Here is a 27,843-nt window from a genome sequence, read left to right as displayed (position 1 = left end):
GCCGGCCGCCGGCTGCGGGAGGCCCCGTGCCCGGTGCTGCCGGGGCTTCGCTGCGGCACCGGCCCCGGCGCATCCCGCCTGCCGCGGCGCGGGGTTGCGCAGCGTTGGCCGGGGGCTCTGCCCGCCGGCCGCCAGCCCTGCGGGCACCCGCCCGTCCCCGCTGCGTGCCAGGCCGCGGCGCGGCGGCACCGGCGGCCGGTTAGCGCCGCGCAGGGCTGCAGCCGGAGCCGCCGGCTCCCGCAGCTGCCTGGTTTTGTAATCCCGGGCTCCACGCAGAATCGGCGTCCGCCGGCGGCTGGACCCGGAGCGGAGGCGTCGCCGGTGCCTGCGGCAAACCCTCACCGCCGCAGCCCCGCTCGCCGGACGAGCCACCGGAGGTAGGGCCGTGGCACCGCCGCCGGCACCGCTCCTTCGCCGGCGGTCGCCTCTGGCGAGGGCAGCCCACGCCGGTGGCGGCTGCCGGCTGGCGTTGGACCCCGGTGCTCCGGTAGCGGGGCCGGTGGGGCGCCGGTGGTGCCGGCGGTGCCGGGGGGGAGGCGGCGGCCGAAAGCGGGGCAGGGAGCGATGCTGGTGACCGCGGGCACCGGGGCAGCACCGGGGTCGCCGCCGCCGCGGTCGTAGCCGAGGCCTCCCCAAAGGGCCCGGGGCAGCCGTGGGGGGCATCGCCATGGCAACGGCCCCGCCGCCATCTTGTGCGGGCCTGGGGAGCGACCGGACCGGGGGGACCCCCCCCCCCCATTGCAACCGCGGGGCCGCACCGCGGCCGGGACCCCCAAACCGTGGGGGCTGCACCGGGTCGGGGACCCCCAGAAGAGCCTGGGCGCGGGGGGGCGGGGGGGGAAGGGGCCGCGGCGGGTGGGGGGCGCCGGCGGTGGGGGCCGCCGTCCGCCGCCCCTGACCGCGCTTCTCCCTCCTCCCCGCAGCGGCGCGGCGGCGGCAGCCGGCGGCGGGAAGATGTCGCACGAGAAGAGCTTCTTGGTGACGGGCGAGGGCTTCCCGGGGCAGCAGCCCACCGCCCCCCCGGCCTACGCGCAGCCCCCCTACCCCGCCGGCCCCTACCCCCAGCCCCAATTCGCCCCGGCGCCCTACAACCAGCCGGGCTTCCCGCAGGGGCCGGGGCCGTACCCCGCCGGCGGGCTGTACCCCCCGGGGCCGTACCCCGCTACGGGGCCGTACCCCCCGGGGCCGTACCCGCCGGCGGGGCCGTACCCCCAAGGCCCCTACGCGCAGCCGCCGTACGCCCAGCCGCAGCCCATGGTGCCCGGTGACCAGGACTGTAAGTACCGGGGGCGCGGGACCCCTCCCCGTGGCCAAAAAGCGGCTTGCCCCCCGCCCCGGGGGGGTCCGACCGGGGGGGAGCGCCGCGTTTCGCCGGCGCTGGCACCGTTTCGGCCGGGCGGGCGAGGTGGGGGTCCGGCCACCGGCGCGGGGTGCCGGAGCGCGGCGGCGGGGACCCCCAGGGAAGGGGCGCTGCCCCGCGAGCCCCCAAAATCGAGCGCAGCCCCCCGGGTGGGGGGCGCCCAGCGGCGCCTGCGCCCGCCGGAGGAGGCTGCCGGCCGCGGCGCCGGGGTGGCGGCGGGCACGCCGGCGCGATGCCCGCGTTTGGGGTGGGGGGTCCGCCGTCCCCCTGGGCACCGCGGTTGGGGCGAGCGGCCGCCCTGCGCGGCAGAGGGATTCGGCGCGGCGGCGCCGGCGGTGCCGGCAGCCCGTTCAGCCGCGCCCCGCTCGCCCCCCGCAGCCCCCCTGCACAGCACCTACCACGAGGACGGGCCGCCCTCCTACTACGACAACCAGGATTTCCCCACCGCGCACTGGGACGACAAGAGCGTCCGGCAGGCCTTCGTCCGCAAGGTGGGACGCGGCCCCCGGCGCGCTCGGCCGCCGTTTTGGGGACCCCCGCCGTGACCCGTCCCCGCCGCTGTCCCCCCCGCCCAGGTCTTCCTGGTGCTCACCCTGCAGCTGAGCGTCACCTTCGCCTTCGTGGCCGTCTTCACCTTCGTGAAAGGCGTGAAGGGCTTCGTGCAGCGCAACGTCTGGACGTACTACGTCTCCTACGCCGTCTTCTTCATCTCCCTCATCGTCCTCAGCTGCTGCGGGGATTTCCGCCGCAAGCACCCCTGGAACCTGGTGGCCCTGGTAAGCGCCGTGCCGCGGCGCCCGGCGGGCACCGGCGTGGTTTCGGCGGCCCCGGCCCCGCGGCTCTCAGGACGCCCGGGTTCCCCGCGCGGAAGCCGAGAGCGCGAAGGGCGGCGGGCGCGGCGGTGGGCGGCAAAGCCGGGGCGGCGGGGGGGGTCGGCCGGGCCGGCGTGACGCGGCGTCCGTCTGCTCCGCAGTCCATCCTGACCGTCAGCCTGTCCTACATGGTGGGGATGATCGCCAGCTTCTACAACACCGACGCCGTCATCATGGCCGTGGGCATCACCGTCGTCGTCTGCTTCACCGTCGTCATCTTCTCCCTGCAGGTCGGCGCCGGCGGGCGGGCGGGCGGCTGCGTGACCCCCCCCCCGGCTCCAAACCGGGCGTGCGACCCCCCGGCTCCTTACTGGGGGGCTCCAAACTGGGTGTACGACCCCCCCAGCTCCAAACTGGGGGGCTCCAAACTGGGTGTGCGACCCCCCGGCTCCTTACTGGGGGGCTCCGAACTGAGCATATGGCCCCCCCGGCTCCAAACTGGGCGTGCGACCCCCCGGCTCCTTACTGGGGGGCTCCAAACTGGGTGTACGACCCCCCCAGCTCCAAACTGGGTATACGACCCCCCAGCTCCTTACTGGGGGGCTCCAAACTGAGCGTACGACCCCCCCAGCTCCGAACTGGGGGGCTCCAAACCGGGCATACGACTCCCTGGCTCCTTACTGGGGGGCTCCGAACTGGGTGTACGACCCCCCCAGCCCCGAACTGGGCGTACGACCCCCCCAGCTCCGAACTGGGGGGCTCCAAACCGGGCGTACGACTCCCTGGCTCCTTACTGGGGGGCTCCAAACTGGGTGTACGACCCCCCCAGCCCCGAACTGGGTGTACGACCTCCCTGCTCCTTACTGGGGGGCTCCGAACTGGGCATATGACCCCCTCAGCTCCTTACTGGGGGGCTCCAAACTGAGCGTACGACCCCCCGGCTCCTTACTGGGGGGCTCCGAACTGGGTGTATGACCCCCCCCGGCTCCAAACTGGGTGTACGACCCCCCAGCTCCTTACTGGGGGGCTCCAAACTGAGCGTACGACCCCCCCAGTTCTGAACTGGGGGGCTCCAAACCGGGCATATGACCCCCCGGCTCCTTACTGGGGGGCTCCGAACTGGGCATATGACCCCCCCAGTTCTGAACTGGGGGGCTCCGAACCGGGCGTACGACCCCCCCGGCTCCCTCCCGGGGTTGGGGGGCTCCGAACCGGGCGTACGACCCCCCCGGCTCCCTCCCGGGGTTGGGGGGCTCCGAACCGGGCGTACGACCCCCCCGGCTCCCCGCTCACACCCCCACCCCCCCCCCCCCCCCCTGCAGACCAAGTACGACTTCACCTCTTGCCGGGGCGTGCTCATCATCTGCCTCGTCGTCCTCATCGTCTTCTCCATCCTCTGCATCTTCATCCGGAACCGCATCATGGACATCATCTACGCCTCCCTGGGCGCCCTGCTCTTCACCTGCGTGAGTGCCGGGGGGGGGGGTCCCCGTCCTTGCCGGGGAGGGGGGGGGGGGGCCGCGCCGAATCGCCGGAGCGGGCTCCGCCTGCGGGTGTGGGGACCCGGGACCCGCTGCCGGCGGGGGGGACGCGGGGCGCGGGGTCCGCTCGTGGGGCGGCCGCTTGCTTTTGCGGGGCGGGGGGTGCTGCTGGCCGCCCCCCCCCCCTTGACCCCCCCCGCCCGGCTCCGCGTGCCGCCGCCGCCGCCGCCACGGCGTCCCCTCTCCGGCAGTTCCTGGCGGTGGACACGCAGATGATCCTGGGGAACAAGCAGCTGGCGCTCAGCCCCGAGGAGTACGTCTTCGCCGCCCTCAACCTCTACACGGACATCATCAACATCTTCCTCTACATCCTGGCCATCATCGGCAGGGCCAAGGAGTAGCGGCGACGCCGACGCCGACGCCGACGCCAACGCCGCCGCGCGTCCCGGTTTGTGCCCTCACCCCCCCGCCGCCACCCTTCCCCGTAGCCGGTTTTCCGCGTCCTCCTCGCACCCCCTCGTCGCTTTTTCCCCCTTCCTCCCACCCCAGCCGCCTCCCCGGCGCTGGCTGCGGCGGCTCGCCGGGCGCGGCGCGGGTGCGGGGGACCCCGCCGAGGCGGAGGGTCCCCGGCTGACGGCTCCGTTCCCCTTCGCCGGGAGGCGAGCGCCGGCTGCCCGCCGCCCCCGCAGCCCCTCCGCTTCCCCCCCCCGTGCTGTGAATACCGCCCTCAGCCCCCCGCCCAGACACCTTGCGCCCAACGAGGACGGGAAGCGCTTCGCGGCCCCCGCGGTGGGCTTCGCCCCCTCCATCCCGCTCCCCCCGCCCCGGCTGCGCCGGCAGGGTCGGTCCCGGCCCCCCCTTGTGCCGCGGGCAGGGCCGAGGGCAGCTCCGGTCCCTGCGCTGGGCACCCGCTGCCTGCCGGGACGGCCCCCGGCCCCTCCCGAGGCCCGAGCCCCCAACCCTGCCCCGGGCAGCGCGGGGGTCCCAGCCCCGGCCCCCTCCCCGCGCGGCCGAGGCTCCGTTCTTGCCCCGTTCTGTGGCTCCGGCTCCTGCTGTTAATAAACCTCCCTCAGGTTCACGGCTGCCGCCTCCGGCTCTGCTTTCCCCGCTGGCAGCGCCCGGCACGGCCGAGCCTGCGGCTGCCGGTTGCTCGCTGCAGGCAGGCCCGGACCCCCCCACCCCCCGTCCTGTGCCCGGGGGTGCCGTAGAATCCCCAAATCATGGAACGGCAGAGTCATGGAACCATGGAATCGCTGAGGTTGGCAAAGACCTTGAAGGTCACCCAGTCCAACCAGTAACCCAACGCTGCCAAGGCCACACTCAACCAGTTCAGTGGAGAATAATAATTAATTTCGTGTTTCCTGGCTTGGCGGCTGGGTCAGTTTTTAATGAAAGTAAAACCAGGAATCACTAAGGTTGGGAAGGATCTCTGAGATCATCAGCCCAACCATCACCCCAACACCCCCATGCCCACTAAACCATGGCCCCCAGTGCCACCTCTGCCCGTTTTGAACACAAACACACGTATGCGTAAGTAAAGAGGTTTCATAGAATCATCGAATCGTTGGGGTTGGAGAAGACCTTGAAGATCACCCAGTCCAACCATCAACCCAACACTGCCAAGCCCACACTAAACCAGTTCAGGGGAGAGGAAGAATTCCATGTGTCCTGCCTTGGGGGCTGGATTAGTTTTTAATGAAAGTAAAACCAGGAATCACTGAGGTTGGAAAGGATCTCTAAGATCATCAGCCCAACCATCACCCCAACACCCCCATGCCCACCAAACCATGGCCCCAGTGCCACCTCTGCCCGTTTTTTGAACCCCTCCAGGGCTGGGGACTCCCCCACCTCTCTGGGCAGCCTGTTCCAATGCTTGACCACCCTTTCCGTGAAGAAATTTCTCCCAATATCCAACCTAAACCTCCCCTGGCGCAGCTTGAGCCCATCTCCTCTCGTCCCATCGCTGTTCCTTGGGAGCAGAGCCCGACCCCCCTCCCTGCCCCCTCCTGCCAGGAGCTGCAGAGCGATCAGGTCTCCCCTCAGCCTCCTCTTCTCCAGGCTGAACACCCCCAGCTCCCTCAGCCGCTGCTCCCAGCCCTGTGCTCCAGACCCTGCCCCAGCTCCGCTGCCCTTCCCTGGACACGCTCCAGCCCCTCCGGGTCCTTCTTGGAGCGAGGGGCCCAAAACTGGACACAGCATTCCAGGTGCGGCCTCCCCAGCGCCGAGCACCGGGGGGACGATCCCTGCCCTGCTCCCGCTGGCCACACTACCCCTGACACAAGCCAGGATGCTGCTGGCCACCTTGGCCACCTTGTCCCAGCGGCCGCTGTCCCCGGGGCTCTCCCTGCCCTCCCGCCTGCCGCACCCCGGCCCCCCCGATAAAGAGCGAACGCACGGAGCCCCCCGGTCCTGGGCCGCCCCCGTCCCTGCCCGCAGCCCCCGGCTGCTCCCGAGGCCGGCAGCCCCTGCCCGCGCAGGCAGCGGTGCCCAGGGTGGCAAAGCACCCGCCGAGGGTGCCGCAGCCTTTTGGGGCCGGGGACCCCCGTGGCACCCACCCTTCCCGTGTCCCCAGGGCGTCCCGGCCTCGGCAGCGTGCGGCACGTGGCGGGTCGGTCACCGGCGGGGATTTATTCAACACCGGGGAGCTCGGCTGCGGCCGCCGCGCCGCCTGCCCCCACCTGCCTGGTGCCAAGCCGCAGCCGCAACGTGCCGGCTCCCCGTGCCGGCAGCATCCTGGCAGTGCCGGGCCTCTGGGCTCGGCGTGGCACAGGAGAGCCGGCCGTGCCCGGGGACGCTCGTGGTGCCAGCGCATCCCGGTGCCGGCGCTGGTTGTCACAGGGTTGGCCTCCGGCTGTGCCGGCACACCGGGCCCACCTGGGGTGGCAGGGGTACGGCAAGGGGCTGCCGGCCCCCCGCCGCAGCACGGCCCCGGTGCCACCGCCGAAAAAGGGGGAGGGAAACGGGGCCACCGCCACACGTCCCCGGTGGCAGCGGCACGCAGGGATCGCCCCGTGCCCGGCGGCGCTACCGCCAAAACCCGGGAGCGCGGTGAAACTGGCCGTCGGCTCTGAGCGTGGCTGGGACACGGTGCCCGGATACGCCAGGGAGCAGCCGAATTCCGACAGGGAAGGGGGTGCGGCCCTCCCCTTGCCTGCGGTGCCCTCATCGCCGGCTGCCCGCCGTAGCTCCCTTGCGGCGGTTGAACGGGTGCCGGGAGCGCCGTGGTGCTGGGTGCCGAATCCCGTGGCCGCGCCGGGCGGCCTCTGTGACATCCCCTCGGAACCGGCCCTCCCCGGCACCCACGCCCCGGCCGCTCCCGGCATCCCGCGGCGAGCCGGGGACGATCCCGTGCCCCCGGCGCGGCGCACGTCTCAGTGCCAGCGGCGCAACCCCGTGCCGCCAGCGGGAGGGGGGGTGCCGCCAATGCAACCGGTACCCGCCGGCCGCCCGGCGCGCGCCGGGCTCTCGGTCTTCGCCTGCTACGACCAGCTGCGGCATGAGATCCAGGCGCTGCTGGCGGAGAACGAGGAGCTGACGCGGGCGGTGGGGCGGCTCAGGGAGCAGCGGCACCTGCGGCACCTCCTGTGCGGCCAAGCCGGCGCGGCGGCCGGCGCGGTGCCCGGCTCGGCGCCCGCCGTCATCCCCGCGGCTGGCGGGGGACGCTTCGTCTTCCCCAGCCCAGGTGAGGGGCACGGGCGGCACCCGCGGTGGTGCCGGGCCGGCGAGTGCCGCGGTTGCCAACACCCCCCCCTCCCCATCCCGTCTCCTCCGGCAGCCGACGGCCTGCGCTGGGAGCTGGCACCCCTGGAGCAGAGCCCAATCTTCCAGACGCCGCCCTGGGAGCCCCTCTGGAACCAGCAGCCCCGGGACGGCACGCTGCCCACGCCGACCGGCACCGACATCAGCACCGGCGTGCTGTTGGCCGGCAGCGGCAGCAGAAGTATCGGGAGGGGGCTGGGGCGGGGGGGGGCTGGGCCCAAAGCTGGGGGGGGGGGGGCTGAGGCCCAGCCCATCAATGTCTCGTCCCAGCCCATCCCCATCCCATCCCAATCCCAATCCCTGTCCCATCCCATCCCATCCCACCCTAATCCCATCCCGTCCCATCCCCATCGCATCCAATCCCATCCCAATCCCCATCCCACCCCATCCCAATCCTCATCCCCATCCCAATCCCCACCCTTATCCCCATCCCATCCTGTCCCATCCCATCCCTATCCTCATCCCCATCCTCATCCTTATCCCCATCTCATCCCATCCCAATCCCAATCTTCATCCCATCCCAATCCCATCCCAATCCCCAACACATCTGAATCCCATCCCATCCCCACACCCATCCCCATCCCATCCCAATCTCATCCCATCCCAGTCCCAGTCTTCATCCCATCTCAGTCCCCATCCCATCCCCATCCCCATCCCATCCCATCGCATCCCAATCCCAATCCCCATCCCATCCCCATCCCCATCCCCATCCCATCCCATCCCATCCCATCCCAATCCCCATCGCCATCCCCACCCCATCCCACCCCATCCCATCCCATCCCATCCCATCCCATCCCATCCCATCCCATCCCATCCCATCCCCACCCCATCCCCACCCCACCCCACCCCATCCCACCCCATCCCATCCCACCCCATCCCCGCCCCATCCCATCCCACCCCATCCCATCCCACCCCATCCCCGCCCCATCCCATCCCATCCCATCCCATCCCACCCCATCCCCGCCCCATCCCATCCCACCCCATCCCATCCCACCCCATCCCACCCCATCCCATCCCACCCCATCCCATCCCATCCCATCCCATCCCATCCGATCCCATCCCATCCCATCCCATCCCATCCCATCCCATCCCATCCCATCCCATCCCATCCCATCCCCCCCCCCAGCCCGGTGCCTCCCCGCGGGTGTTTGTGGGCCGGGCGGGGGGGAGCTGCAGGAGCCCCCCCGGCACCGCGGGCCCTGACCCGGCCGTCCCCGCGCCGGCAGCCCTCCCGGTGAGCGTTCCCGGCAGCCCCGGCCCCGACAGCCACCGCCTCTCCTGCCCCCTCGACCGCTTCGGCTCCGCCAGCTGCGCCCCCGGCCACCGGCCGCCCCCCGAGCCGCCGCGGGACCCCCGGGCGCCGGAGCCAGGTGGCCACGGCCTGCGGCTCTCGGACCTGCAGTGGCCGGGGGCCGGGGTCCCCCAGACCCCGCTCCTGCCGCTCCCGGCCCCGGCGGAGGAGCAGCCCCTGGACCTGCGGCTGCCGGCCGCCCGGCACAAGGATCCGTGGTGGAAGGCGGCCCGGGACGCCGAGCGGCTCGCCTGCGGCCGGCAGCCGCCACCGAGCTCCGGCCTGCGAGGTGAGCGCCGGGGCACGGCGCCGGCGGGGGGCACGGTGCCGCCAGGGTGCTGCACCCCTGCGAATCCCCGCTCCCACCAGCTCCGTGCCGCGGTGGGTATGGCGAGGCCCCGGGCGAGCGGCTCCGGCCATCCCGTGCCGGGGGACATGCCAACCCCGTCGCGCCATTATCCTCTGCGTGGTAAAACCGGCACGCCGGCTTTTCCACCCTGCAAAGCTGGCACATGGCTCCTAGGTGTTGGCAAAGCCAGCACGTGGGATTTAGTGTCCGGCAAAGCTGGCACGCGGGTTTTTCTGCCCCGAAAAACCAGCCTGCCCCACCTCTGCCCTGCAAAGCCGGCGCACTGGCATCTCTGCGCGGGCAAAGCCGGCGTGCTGGCATCTCTGCCCTGCAAAACCAGCACGCTGGCATCTCTGCGCGGGCAAAGCTGGCGTGCTGGCATCTCTGCCCTGCAAAACCGGCGCGCTGGCATCTCTGCGCGGGCAAAGCCGGCATGCTGGCATCTCTGCCCTGCAAAACCGGCGCGCTGGCATCTCTGCGCGGGCAAAACCGGCGCGCTGGCATCTCTGCGCGGGCAAAGCCGGCATGCTGGCATCTCTGCCCTGCAAAACCGGCGCGCTGGCATCTCTGCGCGGGCAAAACCGGCGCACTGGCATCTCTGCACGGGCAAAGCCGGCGCGCTGGCATCTCTGCCCTGCAAAGCCGGCGTGCTGGCATCTCTGCGCGGGCAAAACCGGCGCGCTGGCGCTCGTGCCCTGCAAGGCTGGCACGCGGCTCTTTCCCTCCCGCAGCCGGCCGGCAGCCGGCGTGGGAGCAGCTGGTGGGTGAGATCGCCTTCCAGCTCGACCGCCGCATCCTCGCCAGCGTCTTCCCCGACCACGCCCGGCTCTACGGCTTCACCGTCGCCAACATCCCCGAGAAGATCATGACGGTAGGCTGGCGTGGCCGAGCCGGGCATTTCGCCGGCGGCCTGCTGCGCCCATGGGTGCCGGGGGGGCCGACCCTGCCCCGTCTCTCCCTGCAGACCGCCCTCGGCACTGTGCCGGGGGGCTTCGACGAGCAGCGCTGCGCCGCCGCGGCCCGGCGCTACGTCGGCTTGATGAGGCGTCTGCAGGCGCTGGGCTACAGCCCCGCGGTACACCCGGCCTTCACCGAATCCCTCGTCAACACCTACGGCATCTTGCCGGAGCCGGCCGGCCCTGACGCCCGCACCCACCACGGCTCGGCCTTCCTGCACCGTCTGGTGGTCGAGACGGTGCCGCCGGCGGTGCAGCCGGACGTGCTGGTGCTGCTGGAGTGCCTGCAGGAGCTGGCGCGGGAGGACGGGCAGCCCCTCTTCCTCTGGTGAGCGGCTGCGGCAGCTGCTGCACCGGCACCGGACCCGGCACTGGCACTGGACCCGGCACCGGCCATGCTGCCGCCAGTCAGAGCCCCTCACCGTGCAATAAACCTGCTCCAGCACCCTCGCCCTCATCTGCCGTGGCAGCTCCGGCCTGTGCCGCTGGCACCGCCGTCACCGCTGCTGCTCCTGCTTGGGGACACCTCTGCGACAGGCAGCGGCGCAGGCAGCCGTGCCGGGGTGGAGGAAGCCACGCCGCGGTCAAGGCCGTGGAAATTTCCTTTTCAGTTGCGGGCAGGGGAAGCCGATGGGTGCGGAAGCGAGAGCCGGGACTCGGTGCCGGTGGTGCCACGGTGGGGGGGGGTGCCCCGAGGAGGGGGCGAACCTCGTCCCATTCCGGCCCCGGCGGGACGCGTCCCCGCCTGCAGCGTGGCACGGCCGGGTCAGGGCTTTGGCGGGGGCCTCGCCGCGGTCGGCCGAGCCCCTTGTGCCGGGGTGCGCCGGGGTGGCAGTGGAGGGGCGCGGGCTGGGGGTGTGGAGCGGGGGAACCCCCTCGCCGCTTGCGGCCGGCAGCGGGAAGGGGAAGCGGCAGCAGGAAATGCAACAGCTCTGGGCCAACCCACCACGGAGGGAAAGCACCTGCCCTGCCGCGCTGTGCCGCGCCGGTGCCCCCCGGGTGAGGGCAGCCAGCAGCGCCCAGGTAGGGGGGGGTGGTGGCGGCGGGGACCCCCGCGCCGGTGTCTGTGCGAGGGGACGGGGGGGTCAGTCCCACGGGTGCAGCCGACACGCCGGAGGTGCTGCCGCCACTCCTGCCCCGCCACGTACGGCACCGCCGCCACCGCGGAGCTGGGGCCGGGGCGTTTGCCTTCCCCGGGGCGGGTGATGCCGGGGACGGTGCCGGGGGAAGGAGAGCGGGCGGGGGGAGCAGCGGTGGCGGCTGGGAGGGCGGCGTGGGCGAAGGCTCCCCCCCGGCACCCCCAGCCTCGCCGGGGTCTGCCGCGCACCGTGCTGTGGCCCGGCAGCGCCGTGGTGGGTTCAGGGCAGGGAGTGGCTCGGCCGTGACCCCTCCCGGGCTCTTCCTCGCTTGACCTTCTCCTCCTCATCCTTGCCGCCACGGACGCCTGCTGGCTGCTTCGGCAGGCCCCCCGGCATGCCCGCGGGCCGCGCCGGCGGGATACGGCAGGCAAGGGGTTACGGCTCTGGGAGAACCGGCCGTGGGTGTTCACCGGCCAGGCAAGGTGTAACGCCAGCAGCTCAGCTGCCGCCGGCTCCCCTGCCACCACCGCTGCCACCGCCGCCGCCGCCGCCGCCTGACCCTTGCCCGCACGCTCCCGGCCTGCGTCGCGGCGGCCCGCGGCTGGTGGCACGGCACGGCACAGAGGTGGGAGACGGGGGCTGCCGGGGCCGGCAGCGGCAGGCGGCGTTTGCCACGCACCCACGGTAGGAATGCGGCCAGCCGGCTGGTCCGGGGCGGATGGCAGCCGGGCACGGCCGGGGCCACGGCTGATTAAAGCCTGGTCCGGCCCGGCGGCAAGCGGATGTTTGTGACCTGTTGAGCTGCCGGCGCCGGCAGCAGCGTGCCGAGCGAGCGGTGACCCCGAGCTGCCGGCGGTGGCGGCGGTGCCGGCCCCTCCGGAGAGGCGTCGGTGCCGTTGGCAATGGCACCCAGCGCCGCGAGGCACGGAGGTGAGCGGGGAGCACCTGGGGACGCGGCATGGCGCCGGGGAGCGGCACAGGCGGCGGTGGTGCGATGGCACGGGCAGGGAACCAGCACGGCCAGGGAACCGGCGCGGGCAGGGAACCGGCACGGCCAGGGAACCGGCGCGGGCAGGGAGCCAGCGCGGGTGGCTCGGGGACTGCGTGGCCCTCGGGGAAAGGAGCAGCGCCGGCAGCACCGGGGCACGGTGCCGCTTGCCCCCCCCAGCCACCGAAGGCGGCCACCGAAGGCAGGGCCGGGACAGAGTTGCTGGGCAGCGCGGCACAGGCAGCACCCAGCTGTGGGGAGGGCTCGGCTGCTGTGCCCGCCGGTGCCGGCTGCCGGCAAACACGGCCCTCGGGGCCCTCCGCACCGGGGCAAAGCTGCCTGCGCTGTGGGGCAATGCCTGCTGCTGCTGCCTGCACCGCGGGGCATTGCCCGCTGCTGCTGCCTGCACCGCGGGGCATTGCCCGCTGCTGCTGCCTGTGCCATGGGGCATTGCCCATTGCCGCTGCCTGCACCGTGGGGCAATGCCCGTTGCCGCTGCTGCCTGCGCCGTGGGGCAATGCCCGTTGCCGCTGCTGCCTGCACCGTGGGGCATTGCCTGCTGCTGCCTGCGCTGTGGGGCATTGCTCATTGCTGCTGCCTGCACCGTGGGGCATTGCCCATTGCTGCTGCCTGCACCGTGGGGCATTGCCTGCTGCTGCCTGCGCCGTGGGGCATTGCCCATTGCTGCTGCCTGCGCCGTGGGGCATTGCTCATTGCTGCTGCCTGCACCATGGGGCATTGCCTGCTGCTGCCTGCGCCGCGGGGCATTGCCCGCTGCTGCTGCCTGCACCGTGGGGCATTGCCCGCTGCTCCTGCCAGCACCGCAGGTGCAATGCCGCTGCCTGCTGCCAGCACCACGGGCACAACGCCCACGTCCCCCTGCGAGAACAATGCCCGCTGCCCGCGCCGCGGGGCAGTGCCCGCTGCCCCCCGCTACCGGGGCAGAGCGCCGCGGGGGTCGACGCGCACGGCAGCTGCCCGCACCCACCCCCACCGGGTGAGGGGCAGCGGGTGCGGGCACCCCGGCACGGCCACGGTGCCGCCGTGCGGGCGGTGCCACTCCCGGCCAGGCCCTGCACACTCACGCTCCCGTGACGGCAAATTACCTTCCCGTGGGAGTCCGGGATGCCCGAGTGGCCGGGAAGTGCCGGGACCTGGTCTGAGTCAGCCCGGGCCGCCCATGGCGCTGTGGGGCAGAGGGACGCGGCCGGGTTCCCGCCGCGGAGCGGAGCCAGGCGCCCCGCCAGGGCTGGTGCGGTGGGTGCCCTGCCCCACGGCCGTGCCCGGCTCCCCGGGGACCCCCGAGCTGCTCCCTGTGCCGCGCTGGCACCGCGGGATGGGCCGGAGCCGCAGCAGCTGCGGCCGAGAGCTCCGGGCTGGTGGGCGAGTGTGGGGCAGCCCCACGGCCGGGGGGTGAGGGACCCCACGGTGAGGGCACCCCGAGGACCCACTGTGCCGGCGTCCCTGGTGACCCCCATGTCCCCAGCATCCTGTGACCCCAGCAACCCCAGTGACCCCAGTGTCCCCAGCATCCTGTGACACCAGTGACCCCAGTGACCCCAGTGTCCCCAGCAACCCCAGTGACCCCCCGTCCCCAGTGTCCCCAGCATCCTGTGACCCCAGTGTCCCCAGTGACCTCAGTGACCCCAGTGTCCCCAGCGACCCCAGTGACCCCAGTGAGCCAAGTGCCCCCACCATCCCCAGTGTCCCCACCATCCCCAGTGACCCCAGTGTCCCCAATGTCCCCAGTGACCCCAGTATCCCCAGCGACCCCGGTGTCCCCACCATCCCCAGTGACCCCAGTATCCCCAATGTCCCCAGTGACCCCAGTGTCCCCACCATCCTGTGACCCCAGTGACCCCAGTGACCCTAGTGTCCCCAGCATCCTGTGACCCCAGCAACCCCAGTGACCCCAGTGTCCCCAGCATCCTGTGACCCCAGTGACCCCAGCAACCCATGACCCCAGTGTCCCCAGCATCCTGTGACCCCAGTGTCCCCAGCGACCCCAGTGACCCCAGTGAGCCAAGTGCCCCCACCATCCCCAGTGTCCCCCCATCCCGTTTCCCAGTGTCCCCACCATCCCCAGTGACCCCAGTATCCCCAATGTCCCCAGTGACCCCAGTGTCCCCAGCATCCTGTGACCCCAGTGACCCCAGTGTCCCCAGCATCCTGTGACCCCAGTGTCCCAAGCAACCCCAGTGACCCCCCATCCCCAGTGTCCCCAGCATCCTGTGACCCCATTTTCCCCCCACCCCCAGTGACCCCAGTGTCCCCAGCATCCTGTGACCCCAGTGTCCCCAGTGACCCCAGTGTGCCAAGTGCCCCCACCATCCCCAGTGTCCCCCCATCCCCTGTTTCCCAGTGTCCCCACCATCCCCAGTGACCCCAGTGTCCCCACCATCCCCAGTGACCCCAGTGTCCCCAATGTCCCCAGTGTCCCCACCATCCCCAGTGACCCGAGTGCCCCCACCATCCCTAGTGTCCCTCCTGTCCCCTGTGTCCACAGTGACCCCAGTGTCCCCACCATCCCCAGTGACCCCAGTGTCCCCAGTGTCCCCAACATCCCCCCTGTCCCCTGTGTTCCCCCTGTCCCCAGTGGCCCCAGCATCCCCACCGTCTCCAGTGACCCCAGTGTCCCCAGCATCCCGTGTCCCCACCATCCCCCCTGTCCCCTGTGTTCCCCCGTCCCCAGAGACCCCAGTGACCCGAGTGCCCCCACCATCCCCAGTGTCCCCCCGTCCTGTGTCCCCAGCGACCCCAGTGTCCCCAGCATCCCGTGTCCCCACCATTCCCCATCCCCTGTGTTCCCCCGTCCCCAGTGACCCCAGTGTCCCCCCATCCCCTGTGTCCCCAGCGACCCCAGTGTCCCCACCATCCCCAGTGCCCCCACCATTCCCAGTGTCCCCAACATCCCCAGTGTCCCCCCTGTCCCATGTCCCCAGTGACCCCAGTGTCCCCACCAACCCCAACGTCCCCAGTGACACCAGTGTTCCCAGTGTCCCCAGTGACTCCAGTGTCCCCAGTGACCCCAGTGTCCCCACCATCCCCAGCATCCCATGTCCCCAGTGACCCCAGTATCCCCAATGTCCCCAGTGACCCCAGCAACCCCAGCGTCCCCAGCAACGCCAGTGACCCCACCATCCCCAGCGTCCCCAGCATCCCCAGCGACCCCAGCAACGCCAGCGACTCCACCATCCCCAGCAACCCCAGCGTCCCCAGCGACCCCAGCAACGCCAGCGACTCCACCATCCCCAGCAACCCCAGCGTCCCCAGCGACCCCAGCAACGCCAGCGACTCCACCATCCCCAGCAACCCCAGCGTCCCCAGTGACCCCAGCAACGCCAGTGACTCCACCATCCCCAGCGTCCCCAGCCAGCAGCCCCATCCCACGCTGGCAGGGCCGGACGGCCGGGCAGCGCGGCGCGGCCAAGTCAGGCAGGCGTCACCGGCCGCGGCTGAAGGGGCGGGAGGCGGCGGGCGGGCGGCGTGAGGTGTCGAGGCCGAGGAGCCGGTTCCCGGCCCGTGGCGCGGCTGCGGGGCATGGAGGCGCCGGGGAACCCGTCAGGCCAGGCCGCCCGGTCCCGGCTTCGCCGGGGCTCGCCTCGCCACGGCTCGGTTGCGTGCCGCACCGGCAGCGCTGCCGGGGACGGCGGTGAGGGGGGCGGCAGCCCCTGACGCCCCGGAGCCCGGCGGGCGGGTGAGCGGGCGGCTGCGGGGTGGTCCCGGGGACGAGCGGCCGCGGGGGCGCGGCAAGGGATGGGAGCCGGCGCGGGGGGCGAGGGTGACCGGCGGTGCCGGGGAGATGTGCCGGCTGCCGGCTCCAGGGGACTCCCCCCGGCAAGCTGGACCCGCCTGGGGTGGTTTTGGGGGTCCCGGGCGCCCCATGGGGACACCACGTGGGCGTGGAGGGGGCCCGCAGCCCCGCTTTGGCCGTGCCGCAGCCCCCGCACGCTGCAGGTGCTCCCGCTCCGCTCCCGGCAGAGCCCAGCGACGCGTGGGACGGTCCCGGCCGCGGGAAGTTCACACGGTGGCGGCTCGGCCGCGGAAGCTGGGACGGGGTGCGGAAGCGGGGGGGGGGGGTCCCCGCTGCACCATCGCCGCTGTCACCGCTGACCCGGGGGGGTCTCTTTCCTGCAGATCGTGCCGGCTGCGCCGGAGCCGCCGGGCAGGAGCAGGGGGAGGCCGCGCTCCCCCTCGGCCCCCTGCCCGGCCCCCCGGCGCCCCGGCCCTCCGCCGCCATGTTCCTGCCGGAGTCCCCCTTCCCCAACCGGGCGCTGGCGGCCCTGGACCGCCTGGCCTGGGGGCTGCTCACCCCCAGCTTCTGGGCCGCCGACCGCCTCCTCGACCTGCAGCAGACGACGGCAGAGCGGAGGCGGCAGCGGCAGCGCCGATGCGGGCGGTGCTGTGGCTGCGCTGGGCAGGCGCTGGCGGGGCTGGCGTACGGCGTGCTGCTGCTGCTCTCGCTGCCCTTTGCCACGCTGGGGCTGCTGCTGTGGCTGCCGGTGCAGGCGAGGCGGCGGCCCTTCGCCTACCAGTACGCGGCGGGCACGGCGCCGGCGGAGCCGTGGGACCTGCAGCAGCCCCGAACTTTCGCCTTCGTCAGCGCCAACGTCTGCCTGCTGCCCAGCGGCCTGGCCAAGTTCAGCAACCTGGGGCAGACGCCGCAGCGTGCCGCCTACATCGCCCGCCACCTCGCCCCGGCACCGCCGGAACCCCCCAGCGCCCGGGCCAGCCTGATCGAACCGCGGCGTGGCGAGGCCGACGGCTACGGCGGGACCCTCTGCACCCCGCGGTTGCCCCCCGGCAGCGTGGCGGTGGAGATGCCGGCGGAGGCGGGCGAGCCGGTGCTGTCGGAGCATTTCCCGCCCGACGCTGACTTCGTCTGCCTGCAGGAGGTCTTCGAGGCCGGCGCGGCCGCCTGCCTGCGCCGGCGGCTGGCCGGCACCTTCCCGCACATCCTCTCCGAGGTGGGCGCCCGGGGGCTGCGGGGCGGCCGGCTGAAGCTGCTCGACAGTGGGCTCTTCCTGGCCAGCCGCTACCCGCTGCTGGCCGCGCGCTACCACGCTTTCCCCAACGGCGCCCGCGAGGACGCCGCGGCCGCCAAAGGGCTGCTGGCCGTCCAGGTGAGCCCGGCGCCCGCCGCGGGCAGCGGGCAGGCTGCCGCCTGCTCCCGCCCTGTTTGCCCGCTGAGGGGGCTGCCTGTCGTGTCCCCCCCGCCAAGGTGCTGCTGGGCTCGGCGCAGGGGCAGAGGGTCGTGGGCTACGTGGGCTGCACCCACCTGCAGGCGCCCGCAGGTGAGGAAGGGGCCCCGCTCCCACCCGCCGCGGGCGAACCGGGGGTGCCGGCAGTGGCGGGGCGGGCGGTGACGCTGTGTGTGTCCCCCCGCCGTGCCGCAGCCGACGCCGCCATCCGGGACGAGCAGCTGACGCTGGGGCTGCGCTGGCTGCAGCTCTTCCGGGAGGCGCAGGAGCAGCGCGGGGACGTGGTGGCCTTCGACGTCTTCTGCGGGGACTTGAACTTCGACAACTGCTCCCGAGGTCCGGGGACGGGGGCGACGGGGGCGACGGGGATGGGATGGGGGTGATGGGGGCGATGGGGACGGGGACGGGACGGGGGCGACGGGGACGACGGGGATGGGACGGGGGCAACGGGGACAGGACGGGGACGACGGGGCCGATGGGGATGGGACAGGGGCAAAGGGGACGGGACGGGGGCAATGGGGACGGGACGGGGCCGATGGGGGCGACGGGGACGGGGACAGGATGGGGGCAACAGGGATGGGGCGGGGGCGATGGGGACGATGGGGATGGGACGGGGGCGATGGGGCCGGGACGGGGACGACGGGGGTGACGGGGACGGGACGGGGGTGACCGGGGCGACGGAGAGGGGACGGGGGCGACGGGGGCGACAGGGACGGGACAGGGGCGATGGGGGTGATGGGGACGGGGACAGGGACAACGGGGGCGACGGGGACGGGACAGGGGCGATGGGGAAGGGACGGGGGCGACAGGGGCAACAGGGATGGGATGGGGGCAACGGGGGTGACGGGAACAGGATGGGGGAGACAGGGGCAATGGGGAGGGGACGGGGGCGACGGGGGCGGGATGGGGGCAATGGGGGCGACGGGGACGACGGGGACAACGGGGACAGGACGGGGGCGACGGGGATGGGACGGGGGCAACAGGGAGGGGACGGGGGCGACGGGGGTGACGGGGACGGGACGGGGGCGACGGGGACGGGATGGGGGCGACAGGGACGACGGGGATGGGACAGGGGTGACGGGGACGGGACGGGGACGACGGGAACAAGACAGGGGTGACGGGGACGGGACGAGGGCGATGGGGACGACGGGGACGGGACGGGGACGACGGGGACGATGGGGACAAGACGGGGGTGACAGGGACGGGACGGGGACAACGGGGAGGGGACGGGGGCGACGAGGAGGGGACGGGGACGACGGGGACGACGGGGACGACGGGAACAAGACGGGGGTGACAGGGACGGGACGGGGACAATGGGGACGGGATGGGGGCGACAGGGAGGGGACGGGGATGACGGGGGCGACAGGGACGGGACAGGGGTGCCGGGGGCGCCGGGGGGAGCGCGGGCGGCGCAGGGTGGGGGGCGGGCACGGCGGTGGCATCGGAGGTGACGGCGGAGCCGTCGTCCCCCTCGCCGCAGGTGACGAGCTCAACCAGAGGCACCGGCTCTTCGAGGTGTACCGGGACCCCTGCCGCTGGCAACCCGGCCAGGACGCGCCCTGGGCCATAGGTGGGGACCCCCCAGCCCCTCCCCCCGGCCCCGCGGCACCCTCGTCCCCGGCGCGGTGGCACCGGCACCGAGGGAGGGGGACGCGGCGGTGGCCACGCTCACGGCACCGTCCCCATCGGCCCCGTCCCCAGGGTCCCTGCTCAACTGCCTGAAGATCTACGAGGAGCCCGTGTCCACCCCGGAGAAGATGAAGAGGTGACGGGGCGGGGACACGGGGGGACACGGGGGGACACCACGGGGGGACATGGGGGGACATGGGGGGACACGGGGGGACATGGGGGGACAGCCCTGGGGTCCCGTGGCAAAGGCCACCGGCAGCCCTGGCCGAAGGGGGATGCTCCGGCCAAACCACGCTGCCCGCAGCGGGGTCCTGCCAGCCCTGCGCCACCGCGTCACCGCGTCCCCGTGCCACCACGTCCCTGTGCCACCACGTCCTTGTGCCACCACGTCCCCGTGCCACCACGTCCCCGTGCCACCACATCCCCGTGCCAACATGTCCCCGTACCACCGTGTCCCCGTGCCACCATGTCCCCGTGCCACCGCATCCCCGTGCCACTGCGTCCCTGTGCCACCGCGTCCCCGTGCCACCGTGTCCCCGTGCCACCGTGTCCCTGTGCCACCACGTCCCCATGCCACTGCGTCCCCGTGCCACCACATCCCCGTGCCACCATGTTCTTGTGCCACCGCGTCCCTGGGCCACTGCGTCCCCGGGCCCCATGTCTCCCTGTCACCACGTCCCCATGCTGCCATGTCCCCATATCCCCATGCAACCGTGTCCCCGTATCACTGCATCCCCGTGCCACTGCGTCCCCGTGCCACCGCACCCTTGTCCCACCACATCCCCGTGCCACTGTGTCTCCATGTCCCTGCATCCCCGTGCCACCATGTCCCCATGCCACCATGTCCTTGTCCCACCACATCCCCGTGCCACCGTGTATCCATGTCCCCATGCTACCACGTCCCCACGTCCCCGTGCCACTGTGTCCCCGTGCTACCACATCCTTGTGCCACCATGTCCCTGTGCCACCACCTCCCCATGCTGCCATGTCCCTATGCTCCCATGCCCCCGTGTCCCCGTGTCCCTGCATCCCTGTGCTGTGTCCTCATGCCACTGCGTCCCCGTGCCACCATGTCCCCGTGCCACCACATCCTCGTGCCACTGCATCCCCATGCCACCCTGTCCCCGTGCCACCATGTCCCCGTGCCACCACATCCTCGTGCCACTGCATCCCCATGCCACCCTGTCCCCGTGCCACCATGTCCCCGTGCCACCACATCCTCGTGCCACTGCATCCCCATGCCACCCTGTCCCCGTGCCACCATGTCCCCGTGCCACCACATCCTCGTGCCACTGCATCCCCATGCCACCCTGTCCCCGTGCCACCATGTCCCCGTGCCACCACATCCTCCATCCTCATGCCACCATGTCCCTGTGCCACCTTGTCCTCATGCCACCACATCCCCATGCTGCCATGTCCCCATGCCACCATGTCCTTGTGCCACCACATCCCCCATCACCATATCTCCATGTCCCCCTGCTGCCATGTCCCTACGTCCCCATGCCACTGTGTCCCCATGCCACCGTGTCCCCGTGCCACCGCGTCCCCATGCCACTGTGTCCCTGTGCCACCATGTTCCCATGCCACCGTGTCACCACATCCTCGTGCCGCTGTGCCCCCGTGCCACCATGTCGCCATGCTGCCGCGTCCCCATGCCACCGCGTCCTTGTGCCACCACATCCCCACTCACCATATCTCCACGTCCCCGTGCCACCGTGTCCCCGTGCCACCGCGTCCCCATGCCACTGTGTCCCTGTGCCACCATGTTCCCATGCCACCGTGTCACCACATCCTCGTGCTACCACATCCTCGTGCCGCTGTGCCCCCGTGCCACCATGTCGCCATGCTGCCGCGTCCCCATGCCACCGCGTCCTTGTGCCACCACACCCCCGCTCACCATATCTCCACGTCCCCGTGCCACGGCGTCCCCGCTCCGCAGGACCCTCTCACAGCCGGCGGGGCGGCAGCGGTACCTGGCGGGCCCGATCCTCCCCAGCGGGCAGCCCGACCCGGCGGCCCCCGGCCCCTGGCAGGGCCGGCGCATCGACTACATCCTCTACCGGCAGCACCGCGGGGCCCGCCCGCTGCGGACGGTGAGTGCCGGCGTGGCAGGGCAGGGGTTGCCGGTGCCCCCCGCCGCGCCCCCCGCCCTGACGGCCCCTCTCCCCTGGCAGGAGGTGGCCGGGGTCTCCTTCATCACCCAGCTGGCCACCCGCTCCGACCACTTGCCCGTGGCCCTGCGGCTCGACGTGGCCCCCGCGCCCCGCTGAGCCACGGCGGGTGGCAGCCGCCGCCGGCACCCGCACCGGCACCTTCACCGGCACAGCTTGGGGGTCGGGGCCCGCTGGCATGCACCGGGGGTGCTGGCACCCCACGGGGACGTGGGGCCGGTTCCTGGGACCCACGGCCGCACCGCCGCGTGCCGGCGTCCCGTGGGGCTGCCGCGGCGCGTGGCCGTGCCCGCCGCCGCAGCGTGCCACGGCGGGGAGCAGCCCGGCACCGGTTTGGCAGCGCTGGTGCCCGCCGCGGTTTTACCAACCGGAGGGAAATAAAGGCGTCGAGCGCAGCGGGCCGTGCCGCAGCGGCGCGTGGGGGGCTGCGCCCCATTGCCGGGGCGGGGGCGAGGGGTGGGGGTCCCGGCCGCGGTGTGGGGCAGAGCTCCCGGGGGCTCCGTGGGGGGCAGGAGGGTCCCCGGCTGCCCCCGCCCTGGCACCGCCGCCCGCACCCCGGCACCCCCGAGCCTTCCTGCAGCACCCACTTGGGCCAGGGACCCCCCCTTAGGGGCGCTGGGTGCTGCATGGGTGCTGCACCGGGCATTGGGTGTTGCATGGGTGCTGCACGGGGTGCTGCACGGGTGCTGCACCGGGCATTGGGTGTTGCATGGGTGCTGCACGGGGTGCTGCACGGGTGCTGCACCGGGCATTGGGTGTTGCACAGGGCATTAGGTGCTGCATGGGTGCTGCACAGGGTGCTGCATGGGTGCTGGGTGCTGCACCAGGCATTGGGTGCTGCATGGGTTCTGGGTGCTGCACAGGCACTGGGTGTTGCATGGGGTCTTGGGTGCTGCATGGGGATCTGCATGGGTGCTGCACAGGGTGCTGGGTGCTGCACGGGTGCTGCACCGGGCATTGGATGTTGCACAGGGCATTAGGTGCTGCATGGTTGCTGCATGGGTGCTGGGTGCTGCATGGGTGCTGCACAGGGCATTGGGTGCTGCATGGGTTCTGGGTGCTGCACAGGCACTGGGTGTTGCATGCGGCCTTGGGTGCTGCATGGGTGCTGCACCGGGCATTGGGTGTTGCACAGGGCATTAGGTGCTGCATGGGTGCTGCACCGGGCGTGGTGTGTTGCACAGGGCATTAGGTGCTGCATGGGTGCTGCACAGGGTGCTGCACCAGGCATTGGGTGCTGCATGGGTTCTGGGTGCTGCACAGGCACTGGGCGTTGCATGGGGCCTTGGGTGCTGCATGGGTGCTGGGTTTGCATGGGTGCTGCACAGGGCACTGGATGCCGCACGGGGCATCGGGTGCTGCATTGGGTGCTGCACAGAGCATTGACTGCTGCATGGGTGCTGGGTGCTGCACAGGGCATTCATTGGGTGCTGCACAGGGTGCTGGGTGTTGCATGGGGCATTGGGTGCTGCACGGTCGCTGGGTGCTGCATGGTTGCTGGGTGCTGCATGAGGCACTGGGTACTGCACTGGGTGCTGCACAGACACTGGGTGCTGCATGGGGTGCTGAGTGCTGCACAGACACTGGGTGCTGCATGGGTCTCTGGGTGCTGCACAGGTGCTGAGTGCTGCATGGGCACTGGGTGCTGCATGGGGCGCTGGGTGCTGCACGAGGCACTGGGTGTTGCGTGGGTGCTGCACATGCGCTGGGTGCTGCATGCTGCACTGGGTGCTGCACGGGGCATTGGGTGCTGCATGGGCGCTGGGTGCTGCATGAGGCGCTGGGTGCTGCATGGGTGCTGCATGGGTGCTGCACTGGGTGCTGCACGGGGCATTGGGTGCTGCACGGGCGCTGGGTGCTGCATGAGGCGCTGGGTGCTGCGTGGGTGCTGCACTGGGTGCTGCATGGGGCATTGGGTGCTGCATGGGGCATTGGGTGCTGCACGGGCGCTGGGTGCTGCATGGGGCATTGGGTGTTGCGTGGGTGCTGGGTGCTGCATGGAGCATTGGGTGCTGCAGCTGGGGGGGCGCACGGGGTCCCCCAGCCCCCAGGGTGGGCACGGCCCCCGCAGCCCCCGGGAGCCCGGCCCAGCCCCACCGCAGACCCCAGCCCCCGAGGGGCCGGCAGCGACGGGGGCACCGGGGGCACCCTGGGAGCTGCGGGGCAGGGACCCTGGGGACCCTTCCGTGACCTTTGGGGACCACGCCACGGGGATCCTTGGGGACTGCCCCATGGAGAACTTTGGGGACCATTCCATGGGGATCCTTGGGGCCTGCTCCATGGGGAACTTCAGGGCCCACCCCACAGGGATCCTTGGGGACCGCCCCATGGAGAACTTTGGAGACCATTCCATGGGGATCCTTGGGGACCGCCCCATGGAGAACTTTGGAGACCATTCCATGGGGATCCTTGGGGACCATGCCATGGGGATCCTTGGGGACCACTCCGTGGGGAACTTCCAGGACCTCTCCATAGGGACCCTGGGGACCCTTCCATAGAGAACTTTGGAGACCATTCCATGGGAATCCTTGGGATCCATGCCATGGGGATCCTTGGGGACTGCTCCATGGTGAACTTGAGGGCCCACCCCATGGGGATCCTTGGGCACCGCTCCATGGGGATCCTTGGGGACCGCTCCGTGGGGAACTTCCAGGACCTCTCCATAGGGACCCTTCCATGGAGAACTTTGGGGACCATTCCATGGGAATCCTTGGGGACCGCTCCATGGGGAACTTCAGGGCCCACCCCACAGGGAACATTGAGGACCACTCCATGGAGAACTTCGGGGACCATTCCATGGGGATGCTTGGGGACTGCTCTGTGGGGAACGTTGGGGACCATTCCATGGGGATGCTTGGGGACTGCCCCATGGGCACCAGTCCATGGAGAGTTTTGGGGACTGCCCCATGGGGAACGTTGCGGCCCACTCCATGGGGAACTTCCAGGACCGCTCCATAGGGACCCTTCCATGGAGAACTTTGGAGACCATTCCATGGGAATCCTTGGGGACCACTCCATGGGGAACGTTGGGGACTGCTCTGTGGGGAACTTTGGGGACCGTTCCATGGGGATCCTTGGGGACTGCCCCACAGAGAACTTTGGGGACTGCCCCATGGGGACCCTTCCATGGGGAACTTTGCAGACCATTCCATGGAGAACTTTGGGGACTGTTCCATGGGGATCCTTGGGGACTGCTCCATGGGGATCCTTGGGGACCGCTCCATGGGGAACTTCCAGGACCTCTCCATAGGGACCCTGGGGACCCTTCCATGGAGAACTTTGGGGACCGTTCCATGGGGATCCCTGGGGACCACACTATGGGGACCCTTGGGGTCTGCCCCATGGGGAACTTTGGGGACCACTCCATGGGGATGCTTGGGGACTGCCCCATGGGCACCATTCCATAGAGACTTTTGGGGACCATTCTGTGGGGAACGTTGGGGCCCACTCCATGGGGAACTTTGGGGCCCACTCCATGGGCACCCTTGGGGTCCGCCCCATGGGCACCCCGGGCCCCGCTCCGTGGGGCCACACCCCGAGGCCTCCTGGGCCCTGCTCCCTGGGCCCCCCGGGTGGGGGTCACCCGGCAGGGCCCCCCGCCGCGCCCCCCGCCCCACAGCCGGCCAGGCGGGAAGGGCCCAAGGCTCCTTTATTGGCAGGCACCAAGCGGGGGGGAGGCGGGGGGCGGAGCTAGGCGTGGGGGGCTGCCCCACGGAAGGTGTGCATCTAGGCGTGGGGGGCTGCCCCACAGACTGTGCATATCTAGGCGTGGGGGGCTGCCCCATAGAGTGTGCGTATCTAGGCGTGGGGGGCTGCCCCACAGAGTGTGCATATCTAGGGGTGGGGGGCTGCCCCATAGAGTGTGCGTATCTAGGTGTGGGGGGCTGCCCCACAGAGTGTGCATATCTAGGCGTGGGGGGCTGCCCCATAGAGTGTGCGTATCTAGGCGTGGGGGGCTGCCCCATAGAGTGTGCGTATCTAGGCGTGGGGGGCTGCCCCACAGAGTGTGCATATCTAGGCGTGGGGGGCTGCCCCATAGAGTGTGCGTATCTAGGCGTGGGGGGCTGCCCCACAGAGTGTGCATATCTAGGTGTGGGGGGCTGCCTCACAGACTGTGCATATCTATGCGTGGGGGGCTGCCCCATACAGCGTGCGTGTCTGGACTTGGGGTGGCTGCCTCACAGAGTGTGCATATCTAGGCATGGGGAGCTGCCCCACAGAAAGTGTGTATCTAGGCATAGGGGGCCGCCCCATAGAGTGTGCGTATCTAAACATGGGGGGCTGCCCCACAGAGTGTGCGTATCTAGGTGTGGGGGGCTGCCCCACGGAGGGTGTGCATCTAGGCGTGGGGGGCTGCCCCATAGAGTGTGCATATCTAAACTTGGGGGGCTGCCCCACGGAAAGTGTGTATCTAGGCATAGGGGGCTGCCCCATAGAGTGTGCATATCTAAACTTGGGGGGCTGCCCCACAGACTGTGCATATCTAGGTATGGGGGGCTGCCCCACGGAGGGTGCGTATCTAGGCATAGGGGCTGCCCCATAGAGCGTGCGTATCTAAACATGGGGGGCTGCCCCACAGACTGTGCATATCTAGGCGTGGGGGGCTGCCCCATGGAGGGTGCGTGTGTGAGCTTGGGGCGGGGGGCTGCCCCATAGAGCGTGCGTACCTAGGGAAGGGGGCTGCCCCACGGGGCGCGCATATCTAGGCGTGGGGGGCTGCCCCACGGCCGCCGGCCTGGGGGCCGGGGCCCCTCAGACGGCCTCCTGCGCCCGCCGGTACTCGAAGACGCTCCCGCGTTCGGCGAAGCTCGGCTGCGCCGGCGGCTCCGCGGCCTCCTCGGCGTCACCGCCGTCCCCGGGGGTCCCGAAGCCGCCCCCCGCCGGGGGTCTGCAGGCAGAAGACGTCCTGCGGTGGGGAGAAGAGGGGGTGTCGGGGGGGGTGTTGGGGGGCGTCGAGGGGTACGCGGCGGGGGTCCCGCGTGGCGCTCACCCCCGGCTCCACCGGCACCGACGTCTTGGCGCCCAAGTTGACGGTGCGGCCGTCGCGGCGCAGCAGCAGGTTGAGCCCCGGGGCGCCGGGGCTGCCCCCTACCCGGCACAGAGGGGGTCAGTGGGGGGGTGTTGGGGGGCGGGGGGGGGGGTGGGGGTCCCGGGGGTCCCCACTCACCCTGCATGCCGTAGGGCCGGACGGCGCGGCGCTCGCTCAGCACCGACAGCACCGCGGCCTCGCGGAAGAGCAGCTCGCGGACGACGCCGTCGCCCCCCCCGGCAGCGCCCCGCGCCCCCCGAGCCCCGGCGCAGCTCGAAGCGCCGCAGCACCACGGGGTACCTGGGCGGGCGGGGGGCACGGGGGGGGGGGGTCAGACCCGCCGGGACCCCCCGCCGTGCCCCCGCCGGCCGCGCGCGCCGCGGCACCCACCGCTGCTCCAGGATCTCGGGGTCGGTGATGCGGGTGTTGGTCATGTGCGTGTGCACCCCGCTGCGGCCGTGCCAGCGCGGGCCGGCCCCCGCGCCCCCCGCCACCGTCTCGTAGTAGCCCCCCCGCGCCGTGCCGAAGGTGACGTTGTTCATGCAGCCCTGCGGGCGCGGCCGGCGCCGGGCAGCGGGGGAGACCCCGGCACCCCCGGCCCTGGGACCCCCCCCAGCCCCGGGACCCCCAACCCCTGGGACCCCCCACCCCCGGGACCCCCAACACCCGGGACCCCCAACACCCGGGACCCCCGGCACCCCTGGCCCTGGGACCCCCAACCCCTGGGACCCCCAGCACCCCCGGGACCCCCAGCACCCCCAGCCCTGGGACCCCCCCCAGCCCCGGCACCCCTGGCCCTGGGACCCCCAACCCCTGGGACCCCCCACCCCCGGGACCCCCAACACCCGGGACCCCCAACACCCGGGACCCCCGGCACCCCTGGCCCTGGGACCCCCAACCCCTGGGACCCCCAGCACCCCCAGCCCTGGGACCCCCCCAGCCCCGGCACCCCTGGCCCTGGGACCCCCAACCCCTGGGACCCCCAGCACCCCCGGGACCCCCAGCACCCCCAGCCCTGGGACCCCCCCCAGCCCCAGCACCCCCAACCCCTGGGACCCCCCACCCCCGGGACCCCCAACACCCCCAACCCCTGGGACCCCCCACCCCCGGGACCCCCAACACCCGGGACCCCCGGCACCCCTGGCCCTGGGACCCCCAACCCCTGGGACCCCCAGCACCCCTGGGACCCCCAACCCCTGGGACCCCAAACACCCCTGGCCCTGGGACCCCCGACACCCCCCGACCCCCGGCCCTGGGACCCCCATCACCCCCCACCACCCCCGGCCCTGGGACCCCCCCACCCCCGGGACCCTCCCCACCCCTGGCACCCCCGGGACCCCCGGGACCCCCCCACCCCCAGCACCCCAGACCCCCGGGACCCACAACCCCCAGGACCCTCAGCACCCCCAGGACCCCCGGCCCCTGGGCCCCCCCACCCCCAGGACCCCCGGGAGCCCCCGCCCCCAGCACTGCCGACACCCTCAACCCCTGGGACCCCCCGACCCCCAGCACCCCTGGGACCCCCGACCCCCAGGACCCCCAGCACCCCTGGGCCTCCCAACCCCCAGGACCCCTGGGACCCCCGACCCCCAGGACCCCCAGCACCCCTGGGCCTCCCAACCCCCAGGACCCCTGGGACCCCCGACCCCCAGCACCCCTGGGACCCCCGACCCCCAGGACCCCCAGCACCCCGCACCCTGGGACCCCCAACCCCTGGGACTCCTGGGACCCCAGACCC

General features: G+C 72.1%; 3 protein-coding genes across 3 annotated transcripts in view; 2 read left to right on the top strand and 1 right to left on the bottom strand.

Moving 5' to 3' along the window:
• Positions 1-954: 954 nt before the first annotated feature.
• Positions 955-4,054, top strand: GRINA (glutamate ionotropic receptor NMDA type subunit associated protein 1). Its single transcript, XM_075705660.1, has 6 exons — positions 955-1,276; positions 1,739-1,851; positions 1,936-2,136; positions 2,334-2,462; positions 3,495-3,638; positions 3,905-4,054. The coding sequence occupies exons 1-6, from the start codon at positions 955-957 to the stop codon at positions 4,052-4,054; spliced, it is 1,059 nt and encodes a 352-aa protein (XP_075561775.1).
• Positions 4,055-16,313: 12,259 nt separating this feature from the next.
• On the top strand, positions 16,314-21,175 carry LOC142592905 (sphingomyelin phosphodiesterase 5-like). Its single transcript, XM_075705099.1, has 7 exons — positions 16,314-17,198; positions 17,297-17,369; positions 17,472-17,612; positions 18,757-18,846; positions 18,978-19,041; positions 20,845-20,998; positions 21,080-21,175. The coding sequence occupies exons 1-7, from the start codon at positions 16,314-16,316 to the stop codon at positions 21,173-21,175; spliced, it is 1,503 nt and encodes a 500-aa protein (XP_075561214.1).
• Positions 21,176-25,828: 4,653 nt separating this feature from the next.
• The window catches only part of OPLAH (5-oxoprolinase, ATP-hydrolysing), a 33,732-nt gene continuing 31,717 nt past the window's right edge, over positions 25,829-27,843 (bottom strand). The window contains 6 exon segments of the mRNA XM_075705098.1: positions 25,829-25,954; positions 25,956-25,982; positions 26,067-26,164; positions 26,244-26,343; positions 26,345-26,414; positions 26,496-26,653. Coding sequence (XP_075561213.1) covers positions 25,829-25,954; positions 25,956-25,982; positions 26,067-26,164; positions 26,244-26,343; positions 26,345-26,414; positions 26,496-26,653 — 579 coding nt within the window.

The sequence above is a fragment of the Pelecanus crispus genome, chromosome 2 (genome assembly GCF_030463565.1).
Source record: "Pelecanus crispus isolate bPelCri1 chromosome 2, bPelCri1.pri, whole genome shotgun sequence".
Taxonomy (NCBI): domain Eukaryota; kingdom Metazoa; phylum Chordata; class Aves; order Pelecaniformes; family Pelecanidae; genus Pelecanus; species Pelecanus crispus.
This window is presented reverse-complemented; position numbering and strand designations above follow the sequence as displayed.

Coding starts and splice junctions, on each gene's coding strand:
- GRINA (XM_075705660.1), top strand. CDS start 955: ATGTCGCACGAGAAGAGCTTCTTGGTGACGGGCGAGGGCTTCCCGGGG. Junction 1,277..1,738: donor GGTGCCCGGTGACCAGGACT/GTAAGTACCGGG, acceptor CGCCCCCCGCAG/CCCCCCTGCACAGCACCTAC. Junction 2,463..3,494: donor TCGTCATCTTCTCCCTGCAG/GTCGGCGCCGGC, acceptor CCCCCCCTGCAG/ACCAAGTACGACTTCACCTC.
- LOC142592905 (XM_075705099.1), top strand. CDS start 16,314: ATGTTCCTGCCGGAGTCCCCCTTCCCCAACCGGGCGCTGGCGGCCCTG. Junction 18,847..18,977: donor GGACGCGCCCTGGGCCATAG/GTGGGGACCCCC, acceptor CCCCGTCCCCAG/GGTCCCTGCTCAACTGCCTG. Junction 20,999..21,079: donor GGGCCCGCCCGCTGCGGACG/GTGAGTGCCGGC, acceptor CTCCCCTGGCAG/GAGGTGGCCGGGGTCTCCTT.